The sequence below is a fragment of the Sinohyriopsis cumingii genome, chromosome 4, assembly GCF_028554795.1.
Source record: "Sinohyriopsis cumingii isolate HCF-2022 chromosome 4, ASM2855479v2, whole genome shotgun sequence".
Lineage (NCBI taxonomy): Eukaryota > Metazoa > Mollusca > Bivalvia > Unionida > Unionidae > Sinohyriopsis > Sinohyriopsis cumingii.
This window is the reverse complement of record NC_142964.1, coordinates 90,295,812-90,310,906: the sequence shown is the minus strand read 5'-3', so window position 1 is coordinate 90,310,906 and position 15,095 is coordinate 90,295,812. Positions and strand designations below refer to the sequence as shown.

General features: G+C 34.4%; 1 protein-coding gene across 1 annotated transcript in view; it reads right to left on the bottom strand.

Annotated features, from left to right (window-relative positions):
- Nucleotides 1-2,105: 2,105 nt before the first annotated feature.
- The window catches only part of LOC149801645 (26S proteasome regulatory subunit 6A-B), a 38,222-nt gene continuing 25,232 nt past the window's right edge, over nt 2,106-15,095 (bottom strand). The window contains exons 10-13 of the mRNA XM_089955917.1: nt 14,727-14,833; nt 9,446-9,591; nt 5,349-5,430; nt 2,106-3,786 (exon numbers count right to left, since the gene is read on the bottom strand). Of these exons, the coding sequence (XP_089812043.1) occupies nt 3,676-3,786; nt 5,349-5,430; nt 9,446-9,591; nt 14,727-14,833 (446 nt within the window). The 3' untranslated portion in view covers nt 2,106-3,675. The remainder of the gene's footprint in view (nt 3,787-5,348; nt 5,431-9,445; nt 9,592-14,726; nt 14,834-15,095) is intronic.

The window sequence follows — 15,095 nt, the reverse complement described above, 5'->3', positions numbered from 1 at the left end:
ACATGACTTTGGGGCACTCTTCTTCACAAGGATTTTGGCTGCGCTTCATCGCAAGGCCAAGAAATAGAAATATGTGTTTCCCGTCGGGTGACTGTCCCTGTTATTCATTGCTGACACTAGCACTTCCCTCCTCCCCTCCACCAGGGTAAAAAGAAAGTTTCCCAAAATTGATTTGTGCCACGAATTAAGCTGGTTTGTAACAGTATTTGATGTGCTTAGTACATTACATATACTAATCAATATATGTATATATATTCGTGCTGGTTTATCCCAGCCCAGTACATGGAGTACTTAGAATATTACTCAAAATTTGCTTCATGCATAGATATTACCTGTCCATTTCTGCCATGAGCATTTATTGTATCTTGTCAAGTGCAGGATGTTGGTAGCACAGTAAACAGATCTTATAGATTCTGAATGGAATAGCATCTTACATTTTATTTGATACACAATTGTTAATTGTTACGATAGTGACTGGCAGAAACTTTCAACACTCCAACTGATTAGACAAGTCGAATAACCTTCAATTAGCAGATTTAGAGTTAAATTTGAGACCTGGTAGTAGCAAAAACTAGTCTTTTCAAATGATCATCAGGACCGATCCATTGGCCTAAGTGGTTAGTGTCCAACTCAGATGCAGGATGTCATGGGTTCGAACCACTGCCAATTCATACCAAAGACTAATAAAAATGGTACTAACAGCTGCCTTGCTTGTCACTCAGCATTAAGAGGTTAGTGTTAGGGCTGGGTCGGCCTGTTGTCAGGATAATATGACTGGTTGGGACATGATATTTCATGTCTGTGGCTATATGCCCCAGTGCTAGACATCACAATAAACTGTTACACTGCAAACAAGGTAGCAACAAGACTGACAAATTGTTAAAAATCCAAATCAAACAAAAACACACACAAAATGACCATCATGGCAGCCATATTGGAGTTTCAATGGGCACTGTTTTCATTAAAGGTGAACTAAATCTTGGGATGAACATACCTTTCAAGATTTTGGCTGCAATAATTTCCCCTTGGCATTGCAAGTCTTTTGGCAAAGCACAATATGTGATATAACCAGATATCTACAAGAAATAGTCATATAAAGATGGCCATTATGGTGACCATTTTAGAAATCTGATTGGCACCTTTACATCCATGACAACTAGACTTTATAAAAAGTCTTTCAGCGAAAACACAATGATGAAATGAAAACTCATTCAGGAGTAGTGATAAAAAATTTTTAAAGATGGTCATTGTGGTATACACAGTGGATATCTGAACAACACCATTTTCATTTACGACCAACTAGATATCATACAAAGTCATGTCAATACAACCATCTATTCAGGTGAATTAGTAATATTTTCAAGATCCATGTGAAAGCAGTACCTTTTCATTTAGGACCAACTAGACATCAGATGATGTTCTCTGGTGAAAACCTCCTAAGAAAAACAAGATTTTCAAGATGGCCATATTGGACATCCGATTGACACCATTTTTTATTTAGGAACAACTAGACTTAGGAAATCTTTGTCTGAAAACTCCATGTTGATATGTCCATCCTTTCAGGCAGAGTAGTGAAAACAAAATGTCAAAAATTGTCACAAATTTTTATTAAGGACCAGGTGAAAACCCCATGCCAATATAACTCTATTATGAATAGTTATAACAAGATTTTCAAAAGGGCTGCCATGGTGAACATACTGGACAGCAGATCAACACCATTTTCATTTAGGACCAACTAGACATTACAAGAAATCTATTGGTGAAAACCGCATTCTAAGATAACCATCCATTCAGGTGGAAAAGCAATAATAAAACTTTCAAGCTTGCCACCATTGTCGTCTTGTTGGATGTTCAAGCAGTACCATTTACATTTATGACAAACTAGACCTTGGGATGAATGTCTGTGTAAAGTTTCAATCCTCTAGGAAGTTTCAACAAGGTAGCAATGAGAAATGTCCCCCCACCAATATTCTAGCATCATATGGTAAAACCATGGTAAGAGGCACTTGTGTAGAAAAACATGCTGACAAATGCTTATTTTCCATAATTTAAACACACTGAATTTGCTTTTTCTTTGTCAGCTAAGAGTAACAACAAACCATAAATTTCAAGATTCAACAAGATGTTTATTGAACTAAAGTAGTAACCTGTCATCCAATCTCCCATTCATCTCGCTAACTAGTCTTCATTAAAATTTGAAATACATTACAAATTGGAAATCTCGTTTAACAGATAAAACCCATTTTACAAACTGATACAATGAAACATTGTAATAAATATTTCAATGAGACGTGGCAAAAAGAAAGATTGAAAATGCAGATGACTTGGAGGGTTCAAATACTACAACTTTAAATGGGATCTAAAGGATTACATCAAATGATAACAAACAGATGAACTTATGAGATATTGATTAATCTATTCGTTTCCTAATACTCACAAGTAAATGCCTTCAAATACATGTACTCTTAATTATAAAATATGTTTATTTATTTTACCTTTTCCCCTCTTTGTCTCCTTAAACAAATTAATTTAAAAAAATTCATAAAATGTTTTGAGAAAATATTTAAACAGTTACCGCTGATGATCAGTTTCTGCTGAAATTTTGTATGGTCTTAAAAAGTCCTCGACAGGACATCAAGGGAGGTAACCACTCTGACCGCTCAATTCCTTTCCGGATATGAATTTGAGTTAAGTCCCTTCACAAATCTTGACTAAATGTCATGCATCAATGCACTAATTAAGCTCAATACTTTTTCTTAATTTTCCCACATTTTTGATGAAGTTCAGTGCATTAGTTCAGATGCAAAAGACTTACCTTGGTCATTAATTTGGACACATCCTATTCCAAAATGTGTGCAGGTTATGTAGCATATTTTCTAAATAACTATCTGAACGAAACAATTGGAATTTTCAGTGCATCTGACATTTCAAAAGTAGCATAATCATGCTTGTAGACTTTGTCGTCTTGTGCAAAAGACCAGCTGTCTAGCTTGAAATACCTTTTATTTCCCATTTAGATTTTAATCCTGCTTTCTCAGGAATACAAAATTTTAATGCTTTTCTTTGGGACTACAATATTATCTGTGATTGGTTACAATTATTGCAGTGATATCTTCAGGAGTGAAGTTCATAAGAGCTATATAAAATCTGCTTTATTATTAGAAACATAGACGATTTTTAGTAAGAGAAAGCAGACTGAATGCTAGGGTTTAAAGAGATGAAATCACTCAAAGCCAAAACAGCTTTTAAAAAAATTTCATCTGGACACAATTTTAGCTATATGTAAAACCTTTTCAGCTGAATGCATCTGGCTCATGAAATGTTTCTACAACCAAGATCTAAAGTTTCAACAAAAATAAATAAAAAGAATAGATGTATATTCTTAAAGTGGAGTAAAGTTCCAGATTGATCTTAAATGTGTATTTTGTATCTAAAAAGGACATGTTTTCGCACACATACTAACCTGGTCTATGTAGACCCTTAAATTTACCTTTCTATTTCAAACTGAACAGACATGAAAGAACAACAATGCCATGTACCATAAGTACACTAAAACTCAAATATTTATATTGGTTCCAACCAACAAATTCATACTGGTCTTCCAGTAAGAATATAGTCTTTGTAAAGGACTCGGCATGTGCCCCATAAATTGGCTGCCATTAAATGAGTGGCTTCTTAAGCATAGTACTGCAAATTGGCTTTCTTTTTGGCTTGAACTTCAATGATGGCATCCATATAATCTTCATGAATTAGTTCTTTTGCTTCTCTCCTCAAGGCAATCATGCCCTACAAAGAAAGAAAACAAGAAAATTCAGAGAAATTGCTCCACTGGTTACCATAGTGATGCAACCATTAATATCCAATGAACCTGAACTGCAACCTCTGCAACAGATCTGTAGAGTTACTGGGAAATTATGGAAAGTGGCCATGCGTCATGCTATCTCAAACACCATTAGAAGAAGAAAAGGTGATCACTGAGCTAGGCCTTGAATATATAAACCTGAATGTGATACATGGGATGATAAAAAAAATTGAGGAACTTGAGTGTATGAAACCTGACTGATCTCTGTCAGGACTCAAAAGGTGAAATGCAACACGTCTTCCAAAAACAGATCTATTATGTCTATCAGTAGTTAGCCAAATCCTGTCCATAATTTTTGACACCAGACTAGTATCTCCACCTTAAGTACTTCTGTAGCTGATCCCCTATACACCTCAATATATTTGTAAAATTGTTTCATCTATTACTCAGAGTGATTATAAATACTTTACATGTCAGTAGCTTTTTAGGACATCAAACTCATGGACTCACCCTTGCTCAAAATCCCTGAAGTTTGAATATATTGTAAGGAAACATTCTCAGGCACTTCAGTAACTGAATTTAAGAGCCTTTGCAAAAACACTGGCCATTTAATCAACACCCTGATCAATCGCCAATATTTTTTGTGTGAAAATTTTGGTAGAAACCAAAATTAAAGCAACAAACAGCTCTTAAGTTATTAAGCAAATCTGAAAATTTTACTTAAACCTAAAATACTGACTTGTGACCTTGATCTTAAAGACAAGACCTCAAATGTGTTACACCACAGATTAAACCACACATTCTAGCGATGGCATGCAAGTATATAAAGCTTCATTCACTAATTTCAATCAGCTCTACAGTTAGTGAACTACCTTCTTGTGGTGTTTAAGGATACCAAATTTCATCCTTTAATCTGAAACACCCAGAAAGGTATCAAGCAGAAAGGGATGTAATGGAAAACAAAAAATACTGACACATGACCTTGACAGTCAAGATGGGATCCTCTTTGTGGTACAGACACTTCTGAATAAAAATATGTACAAGGATACCAAGTTTCATAACTTAATTAACTTGTGTAATAAAGTTATTTATCTGAAACAGATGACAGACAAATGGATGGACAGAAGGATGAATAGATGGAAAAAAAATCACATATACTGTCCCCTACTTTTTGATGGGGGACAAATAGTTACAGTTCATTGTAAAACAGTTTAAACAGGATTAAAGTATATCTCCATTTACAGCCTTACAACAGGCCTTAAAACAACAAATTTGCATTTAAACTTGTCTGAATATGATCTAGGACAAAATGAAAGTAAATTATGAAATCAATGCATGCTGTTTGCTGTTGAGTGGCATAAAGCATAAATAAACAAGTTACATAACCTTAATGATCAATACTGATTTGGGAGATATATTTTTCATACTAATTACAGTCTTTGTGCTAATTGTGGACATTGTTAAGTGACATTTATTAATAATCATACTACCATGCAACATATAAAATTAGCTATTTGGTGCAATGCAGATTTACAAAAATACTTACAGCTTCAACACACACAGCTTTAAGCTGAGCCCCATTAAAGTCATCTGTACATCTGGCCAATTCTTCAAAATTGACATCTTTGCTGTAATCAAAATAACAATAATTATTGGGCAATCTACTTTACTCCAGCTCTCTTAACACTAAATAACCCATCTGTGCTGCTGTGCCATAAAAACAACAAAACAAACCAATCATTCCCAATCTAACAATGACATAGACTGGCAGAAGTCCCATAAGAAAACAGTAAACTATACTGATTTTTAAATAAAATGTATAATGATGTCTGTGGACTGACTGCATTTTTCAAAGGGTACTATTAGTAAGGAAGAGCCATAGGAGCTCCAAACATGTACAAACAGAAATGATAAAAATGACTAAACAACAAATTTTGGAATAAAAATTAACAGACCCTGTACTGGATCTGAGATCATTCACCAACAACCAAGAGCAGTTGGCCAAGAAATCTGAGTGAGTAGTATACTGTGTAGAAATTTCTTTATATTATGCTGATTGCATTTATGTTATGAAAAAAAAAGGAAACATATTTTATGGTCTCTGTATATTCTGTATCTTCATCTATATTTGACAGCACATCAGCAAAATTTGAGCAGTATTAAAAGGTCTTTATACCAGAATGTTTTCTGTTACAGATGGTCATTTCTGCTGAGCATCTTTCTGAAATAAAGTTATTTAACTGCTTTTCTGTTTTTATAATGGAAGCCATAATTAATGGTGAATTAGCCGTACCAGTATAAATTCATGTATGCATGCTTTCTATATAACTGAATAAAATTCTGTTGAGTAGTATAAAGTTGTTTAAAGGTGTTTTTATATTTAGTAATGGTAGTTATATTTAGTGGTGGACTGGCATAATTTTTTCCAAATCTGAAAAGCTTTCATTTAAATTTTAGTAAAATTCTGTTAAGCATTCTTTTTAAGGAACAAGTTCTTGTTAAACAGGGTTAGTATCATATTTCTTTCAAAAATATTCAAGCTTTTTTCAAGGTTTAAAATCATGTCTTTCAACGTGCAATCTTACATTAATTTTAAAGGATACATCAATGAAACTGTATGTAAACACAACTTAATACTTACTATTTCTTATTACAAGGAATATGTCAAGAGTATGATCATTGATATCATTCCCATTACTAAACATCCTACATCTGGACATTAGAATAATGTACAGTCACTGAACAAGGTTCATTTTACTCTGTCTACACTACACTATTTACAAAGTCCAAAATATTTTAGAGTGAATTTTTCAGCTCTTGTAGCTTGTCATCAATCTGTTTTTCAAGAGCTCCAAGTTCAGCGATTTTGTCCTGAACACTTTTTCTCCAACTATTTGATTTTGTGATAAAGAACATTTTCCTATGAGTCTCTGCTTTCAATGCAGTCATCAGCAGCAGATGTCATTGTCTTTTTTTGGGTACCTGCTTTTCTTTTTCACCTACCCCCCATAAAACAAACAGAAAGTAACAAAGATATTTGTTTTATTTATGTTATCACTTATATATTGTTGTTGTTGTTGTTGTAGGGTTTAACGCCATTTTTCAGCACACGATAGGCTATGCATGGCATCCAGTATTAATGGTGGAGGAAGAACCATCACATATAAAAAAAGCGTATGGATATTTTAAACTATTTCACATATTGTATTAATATTTCTCTCAGCTTAGCTGTATTCTATATTTTTAGATTTATCGTGTTCATTACAATTATTTTCTATCCTATTTCCACTCAATCCAAGAAAAAAAGAACCAGATGGAACTAATTTCATAATTAAGACTTTACAGTTTCTATTTTAAAACTTGAATCTTTTTGTTCACAGATACCTCTTTTGTCAAAAACAATTTCATGCTGAAGGCATCGTGTTTTGCCATATTAGCTGTAATGGGTTTTGTTTTTTTCCACCTGCATGTGACAGAAAATCACTCTCTCCCATCGCATGCAAATAAATATATTTCTGGCATAATCTGGATTTTGTAAAGCTCCCATAATCCAAACTTTATATTTTTCTCCATCTAACCACTGGAGTTGGAATCGGCAGCCAGACATTTCAAAGTGTACAAATGATTCGAATTTAAACCATGGCTACATCCAGGCTTTTTACAATTATAAGTTCAAAATGTATGACTGCGCAGTGGGCAGATGTGGAAATTTCCATTCCAGCACAAACTTAGCGAAAGATTGTTTTGTTTAAATCTGTAAAACAAAAACTATTTATTAATTCCTTTTGGTTTCAAGAAAATCAAGGTTTTTCAAGGTACCCAGACAAATTTTGAAAGTGTTTTCAAGGCCTTGCAGGACAAATTCATTTTTCAAGGCTTTTCAAGGTCTGCTATGGACCCTGTTTAAAAAGTTATCATCTTAGGGCTGTTCCATTTAAACATACATGGTATCCAGGGAAGGCAGCTTTTTAAAAATACATGCCAGGGTACTTTGATTTCAAAACCTTAAAATTAAAATGATAAGAAAATTCTAAATGGCATCTATGGATGAGCACCCCATATTAAAAGTGCCATATTTGACAGCAGTGTTGTATCATCTTAACAAATTCTAGAGTCCTTTATGCTTTCTATCAAATTTGGTAAAGTTCTGACGTGTTTTTAAGAGGTTGTTTGACGGGTTTTCTAACTTTAGTAATGGTGACCATATTTAATAATGGATCAGCATGAGTACAACAAAGCCATTGATACAGGAATGCCTAGGTTAATCATGAAAACTAGTCCAGCAGTTTTAAAGAACAGGTTGCAAATAATAATTGTCAGCAAATGATGGGCGATGCACAATGGAAAACAGACAATACCTGATAGACAAAGACAATACCACAAGCTAACTTTGCCTTACAGTTAGCTATGGACTATATAGTTTGGGAAAAGAAAACTTGTGAATACAAGCTAAAAAAAACATCAATGCTTCAAACAACAACAACAACAACAATAATAATAATAATAATAATAATAATAATAATAACAATAAGTTTAGATATTTAACTGACTTAACTGCCTTCTGTTGCATATATCTCAGGTCATCTAAACAAAGGTGTCAAAAAATAAATTTCACCCAGTAACATGTATTTTCAATTTAATTTCACAAATGTTACTTTGTATATCAAATAAAAATGTCAAAAGATTTGCAACACTAATTTAAAAAGTATTATCAAGAAATGGAATGAAACAGTAGGACTTCCCCCAAGTCTTTGCATAATCCCCAACCAGAGTGGGAAAACTGCACAATGTCTGGTTTAACAAGAAGCATTGATTCTGATTTTCTCCATGCTGTAAGATTGTTTTAACTTTTTAAAATGTACAAACATCTGTATGCCATACAGATGATTCCTCTCAAGTTTAATTATTCTTTTCATATGGGGGGCCCTGAGTGGCCGAGTGGTCTAAAGCGCTCTCTGTAACGGATCACTGCCATCTCACCTCTGTCTGTGTGGGTTTGAGTCTAAGATTTAACCAATGTGGGTATGTGAGAAAGCTTGCCAGCAGCTTCTCGTGGGTTGGTGGTTCTTCCCGGGTTCTTCCTCCACCATTAATACTGGCTGCCATACATAGCCTATCGTGTGCTGAAAAATGGCGTTAAACCCCACAACAACTTTTCATATGGTCTCTTTCACTGATAAAATTTATTTGAAACTAGTAGCCAGAAATATGTTGCCATTAATTTGTATATGAAATACCACCACCAACAATTCCAAAAATGTTAATTTAAAAAGTTTTCTAATTCAAGGCTATATTCTATCAGACACAATCCATCTAATGAAGATTAACATCTTCATCCATTTGATACAGACTGGTCTAAGCCTAAAAGATGATTGCTTTTTCCGATTCAGCATCATTAAAAGTGCTTAATTCACATAATTGCAGTCAAGAGTATACCATCATTGCTCAAATGCAAAACAATGAATAGTCTTTTGTCATATACCATTTTTCTGATACCATCTCAGTCAAATGTAAAACAGTACATTGGTAATTAAATATTCCTGTGATAATCACCTCTAGCGGCAATAATTCATACACAATCCATGTCTTCAAATGACTTTAAAACATCAACATTTCACCTGTATATGCTTTGCTCAATCATACCTGACATTCATTTTGCGGGAGTGAATCTGAAGAATCCTGGCTCTTGCTTCTTCATTAGGGTGTGGAAACTCTATCTTCCTGTCCAGACGGCCAGACCGCAGAAGGGCTGGATCCAGAATATCTACACGATTTGTTGCTGCAATAACCTACAATTTAAAAACAACAAACTATCAACTGAGTATTATTAATAAGAGTATTATTAATAATTGTAAACCTATGAAAATAATTCTTTCTTTTCACAATACACATGAATTCTACATGGCTATGTATATTACAGCTATATTGGCATGTTGTGGAAAATACTTAAAAAATGGTGTCGACTTTAAATGAAAACTTTAGATGTTGTAAAATATAACCAAAACTGAGGTTTTTGACATTCAATTTAATATCTACGTACCAGCATTTAATGGTACCTCCGCACAACAACTGTATGGTGCCAATTAAAAGTACAGTTATAGAATTACCCATTCGGAAAAAAATCCTGGGGTGACTCTAAATCTAAATTGGACACCTTATGTATTTTAAGTGAGTTTCCCATAGGGCTTGTAAAAAAAAGTGCTATCTAATTTGCCTTAAAGTAACCTTGAGCATGCTGACAAAATGCATTCTTCTTTTTCAAGTTCCTAAAAGAAACTTGTTGTTGATATTTAACCCCCTGCTTTGGCTCCATTTGTAGGTCTCTCAACTTTAAGAAGATCATCTGCTTCACTGTAATGAAAGCCATATACTTCATATACATTGTGATGCATATGACTGATGAATGAGGAAGAGTACTGTTTCTGGTCTCTGTATTTCATCGATTACATATAACTGGTGATCACTGGTCCTGCATGAATAATAAATAGCTTTCCCATGCTCAAGTCTACATGGTAATAATACTTCACTGGTTACATACACTGATCGGTACCCGTGCGAATGTTTAACAATTAGCTAAGCTAGGGGCTTAGAGATTTACAAAAGCCTTAAACACAATGTTTTTCACCCAGAAGGAAATTAGGTAATTACAGTTTAAAGGTGTAGCCACTGGTTCTATTAACATAAGCAACTGGCTTTGATCAAGAAATGTGGAGATTTTTGCATAATTCAAGAAACAAAAACTGTGTGCCGCTTACAAGAGGACCAAGAAAACAAATGTTTTTAATGAAATGAAATGAAATCAAATATGTAGCATACATGCCAACCCCATGTGAGGAATAAGTGTAATCCAAGTGGACAAAAAGAGTAATCAAAGCAGAAAAAGAGTAATCCACATATAACATGATAAAAATTCAATGAGCATATGTACAAAATGATATGTAAAGAACCAATATTCCTTTCATAACCTGACAAAGAGGAAATTTATATCTTCCACTTACTGGGTCTTTTAGATAGGAAATAAGATGAGAAAAAAATAAACTATGTCCACATGAAGTACATTATCAGATGGAGTGCCAACTTGATACTTCAGGAGTTCTTCTAATTTAACAGCAGCCTTTCCTGCAGCATGGTGCATCATATGACAGAGACAACCTGATATGAACAATGATGGAGACGTTTTTCAAAATACAGAATGCAACTCCTTTATGAATTCCAGTCATCACTGAGGCAGTATCAGCTGAAAACCCTACACAGTTCTGCCAACTTAAATGTATTCAAAGCGTTATCAAGCAAATAAAACAACATTTTCTCCAGTGGAATCTACTGTTAATTCTGGTAATGAAAGAAGAGCACTCTGACTTTGCAATTTTCGTTGTCAACGTCTCTTACACAGACTGGGTACAACTTTTTGTCATCATAATCACTACCCTGTCTGTTGCTATACTAAACAGCCCAATTTTCATGGCTTCTGCAATCTTAAGTAAAGTATCTTCTGCTAAACACCTAACAATATTAGATGATTTTGTTCTTGCACATGTTTATTTTCTGCATTTTTGGAATCTGAAAATATCCTATTAATCAAAGGACCAATGTAGTCTTCATCTGCAAGGGTTGTCTGTGTTATATTAAGAACTCGGTACAAAATGCAACTGCATTTACAAAATTGGTGTCCACAATTTAATTCTGCTATAAAAAAGAAGTTACCTTAGTAATGGAGTTAATATAACAAGCTAATTCAAAGTTTCTTTGTTTTACCACCATGACAAATACTAAAATCCTTTCTACACAGCCTGCAAGGGGTGTGAAGCTGCCCTAGAATGGAACGCTGTATTGTGTTATTCATACATTCATCTCTGAATCGATTTTTCATCTTTTCCTAATCCATTTGTGAAATTTTTTGAAAAACATTTTTGCTCTAACACACGCATTGAATGTAACAAATATGACAACTTTAAGCGCCAAATACCTACAGACTGGTTCTGTACCAGATATGAATTTGAACTAGGAATCTGCGAGCAAAGATTACACGTTAGAAAACCAGTTTGTTCTCTCCTAACTAAGCCATACAGCTGCTATAAATAGAAACCAAGGTCAAAAGTTTGAAAGTAGAACCAGCATGTTTCTTGGAAATAGGGCAGCTGCTATAAATAGAACATATAACTGATAGGAAAGTGCATGCAAGTCTACGGACAAGTGTACTCTTATATCGTAGTTACATAGAAGCCGTCTGTTCTAGAATACGGTCTGTGGGATTAATGGGATGTTAATAAAAATGAGAAAACAAATTATTCATTTTTTTTGGGAGGGGGATATACCGAAAATGCATAATCCAAATACCCAAAAAAAGCTTAATGATTAAGCCAAAAGCATAACAGTTGACGCGTATGATGTAGTGGATAAGATTACACACAATTAGTTCAGAAGTACATTATGACATTAAATACACACACAAAATTAGTCAATCTAAAGCATTGTTTACAATTTTAAAATTTTATTTCAAGTATAGCATTTTCAACATTGTGTCAAAATAATAGTGAAAAGATATAGCCCTGTTGTGCAAGTGGATTATGAGTCTGTGTCAGCTGGGTCACTGAAAGGCACTTTCCTTTGGCCTGTGTCTGAAAAAATCTTTCAATGTTCACTGACCACACAAAAGCTTTGGAAAGATAAATCCTTCAAATAAATGTAAGCTTTAAATATTAGCATTGGATGACATTCTGTTATCAAGTCAAAAATTTTACCATTAAAAAACCATGCTGTAAAAGTGTTATTAAATTAGTCAATTAACACAAAGGGAAGCAACTCTTCCAGGTCAACTCCATTTCTACTTGCTACGTGGTCACTGTTATACCTGTATGTACCAGCTTTTTTTACTTGATCAAAACTTTAAAGATTTCTCATGTTGCGGGAATGGGTGGGAGGGATTGCAATTTAATCAGGTAAGTATTATTGGCAAAACATATTTTGTGAAAAATCTTCTTTCTCTGTCAAATACATTACTTGATCACATCAGCAGAGATGGTAAGGAGGAAAATGGCAATGAGGAGGATGAAATGCTGAACATCCTACCTCTATCTGTGTAACCCAGAAGCAGTATGACTGCTCTACTAAAAGAATGAACTTCTGTCAATATTACAATGAGACACAATTTGTTTACACAAGTGTGCAGGATATCAGAGTGGGATTCTACACTTCACTGCTGTTGCACCATCAAAAGTTTGCCAGGTAAACCAAGTGAAAGTAGCAAATTCATGTCTGGGTCAAAGACAGCACTTTCATAAATGAGTAGTCACTGTCTGTGCTGCTGCCACTAACCAATACCATGCATATGTTCCACCCATGTGCTGAAGGCATTGAGAATGGCTTTCATTTCTCCAGGAGGCTGATATGAAGAACCTTCTCTTGATGTCTCCAATTGCAACAGACCTGCAATGGTCAAATATTAAGTTTGTTCTCCAACACAATCAACTGGCATTGTAACAGGTTCACAAAAACACCAAGCAGGCAGAGGAGCTGATAATAAAAACTCTTCCATCAGAGAATATCTTGTTTGATGCCTTCTCCAACACACAAATTATACTTTTTATGCATCTTGTAAAAGAGGCGCTAAGGTAATATGCATTTGAGTTACACATCTAGATGGGCTAAATACTGAGAATGAATAAGGTCCAACTTCTCTATATTGATTATCCATCCTGAACTGTGACTGAGAGAAATAAGGTTCTAAGGTTGATCATGTTGTGAAATAAACATCAGACATGCTTAATGGTTTCATAGTATATCATCCAGGAATGCCATCTTCTCAGTGGAGGACATCCTGAACTGGGATATGACATGGTCTAACACCATATTGAAGGTCCTACTTCAATGTCTTGGTCAATGCCTTCCTGGGAGCATGAATGATTCTTTTGATGTATTTGAGAGGGCCACACCAATTTGATGTGTTACAGGTTCTATACCTAGATGGACAAAATGCCACAAAGGGACAATGTCTGGTTTGTTTACATTGATGATCCATCACAGAATGAGGGGTGCAAGGTTGAGATATGAGATTGTACTGAAATTTGAAGTTCAACTCTTATGCCACTTGTTTTCTCACCTTCTCAGTTTGATACCTAACAGAAGTGGAGAATCAAAAGGAAAGGAATGCATAGAAGAAAACAAACAAAACAGCAATGATCACTAATGGCCTTTTTGGCCAGATAAAAACTTTGTTATATGTGTGAAGTCAAATAATGAGGGAGTACACACACCATTCTTGACTAACTTTCACATAGCGTTAAAGACTTGTCTGCGCACTTATCTGTGTCTAGAAAAAAATATCTCTCAAATTACAATCATTTTTTAAGTCCACTGAATTTTGTTGAGTAACCACTCATCAAAACACAAAGCCATCCACTGGTTTCTACCAAAGAGGAGGTAAGATGACAAATGACCTGTGAAAATGTAGTTGGCACATGATAAAAATAAAGTAATAAAATCAACTGACACAGAAGAACTTATTTTTCAATAAGCTGTTCTGTAACTCTATGAATAAGGAAGCAAAAAAGTTCCCTTGGTTAACAGAACTAAAAGTGGGCAAAATACATGTAATGGGCCAATGAAGAACACTTTTTCTGATGGAATTCAATACATTTTTTAATTTAATCAAAATCTGTACTATGGCCTTACCCTGGTATGACAGAACGTTTTAAGTACAAAAGTTGAATTTCTGTTCATATTTTAAAAATGATGACAATATTCTTTGAAATGATTTGGGTCAGATTAGAAATGAAAACATTTCTGGGATTACTTTACTGTTTGTATCTCTGTCTCATGTCAATTTTCAGGATATTCTAAGACTCTAGGTATGTCATTTACTTCTAAAGTTTTGAGTCCGAGAACTATGTTTGTGTTCAGTCACCTACATATCCTGTACTCTGACCTTGATTTTGGAGTTTGGTTGAAATCCATCCATCTGATTGAGAAGTTCTAACATGGTTCTCTGCACCTCCCTGTCTCCAGCCTTCTCACTGTCAAATCTCTTTGTACCTATGTACCAAGAAAAAATCTCCATTTAATGTAACATGAAAACCCACAATTTTCCTCTTTCTGTACTTATGTACAGAAAAATGAATACCTACTTAACTATAAAATAATAAAAAATCCTCCTTTTAGGACAAGATTACAGATAAACCCAATTTTGTTTAAAACTAACAAATGTAAAACCCAGAGTTAAAAAACAACTTGTGTGGGAGTCTGTGTGGGATTCCATACATACTGCACAGCTTCCTATGGGTCAGTGATTCTTCCT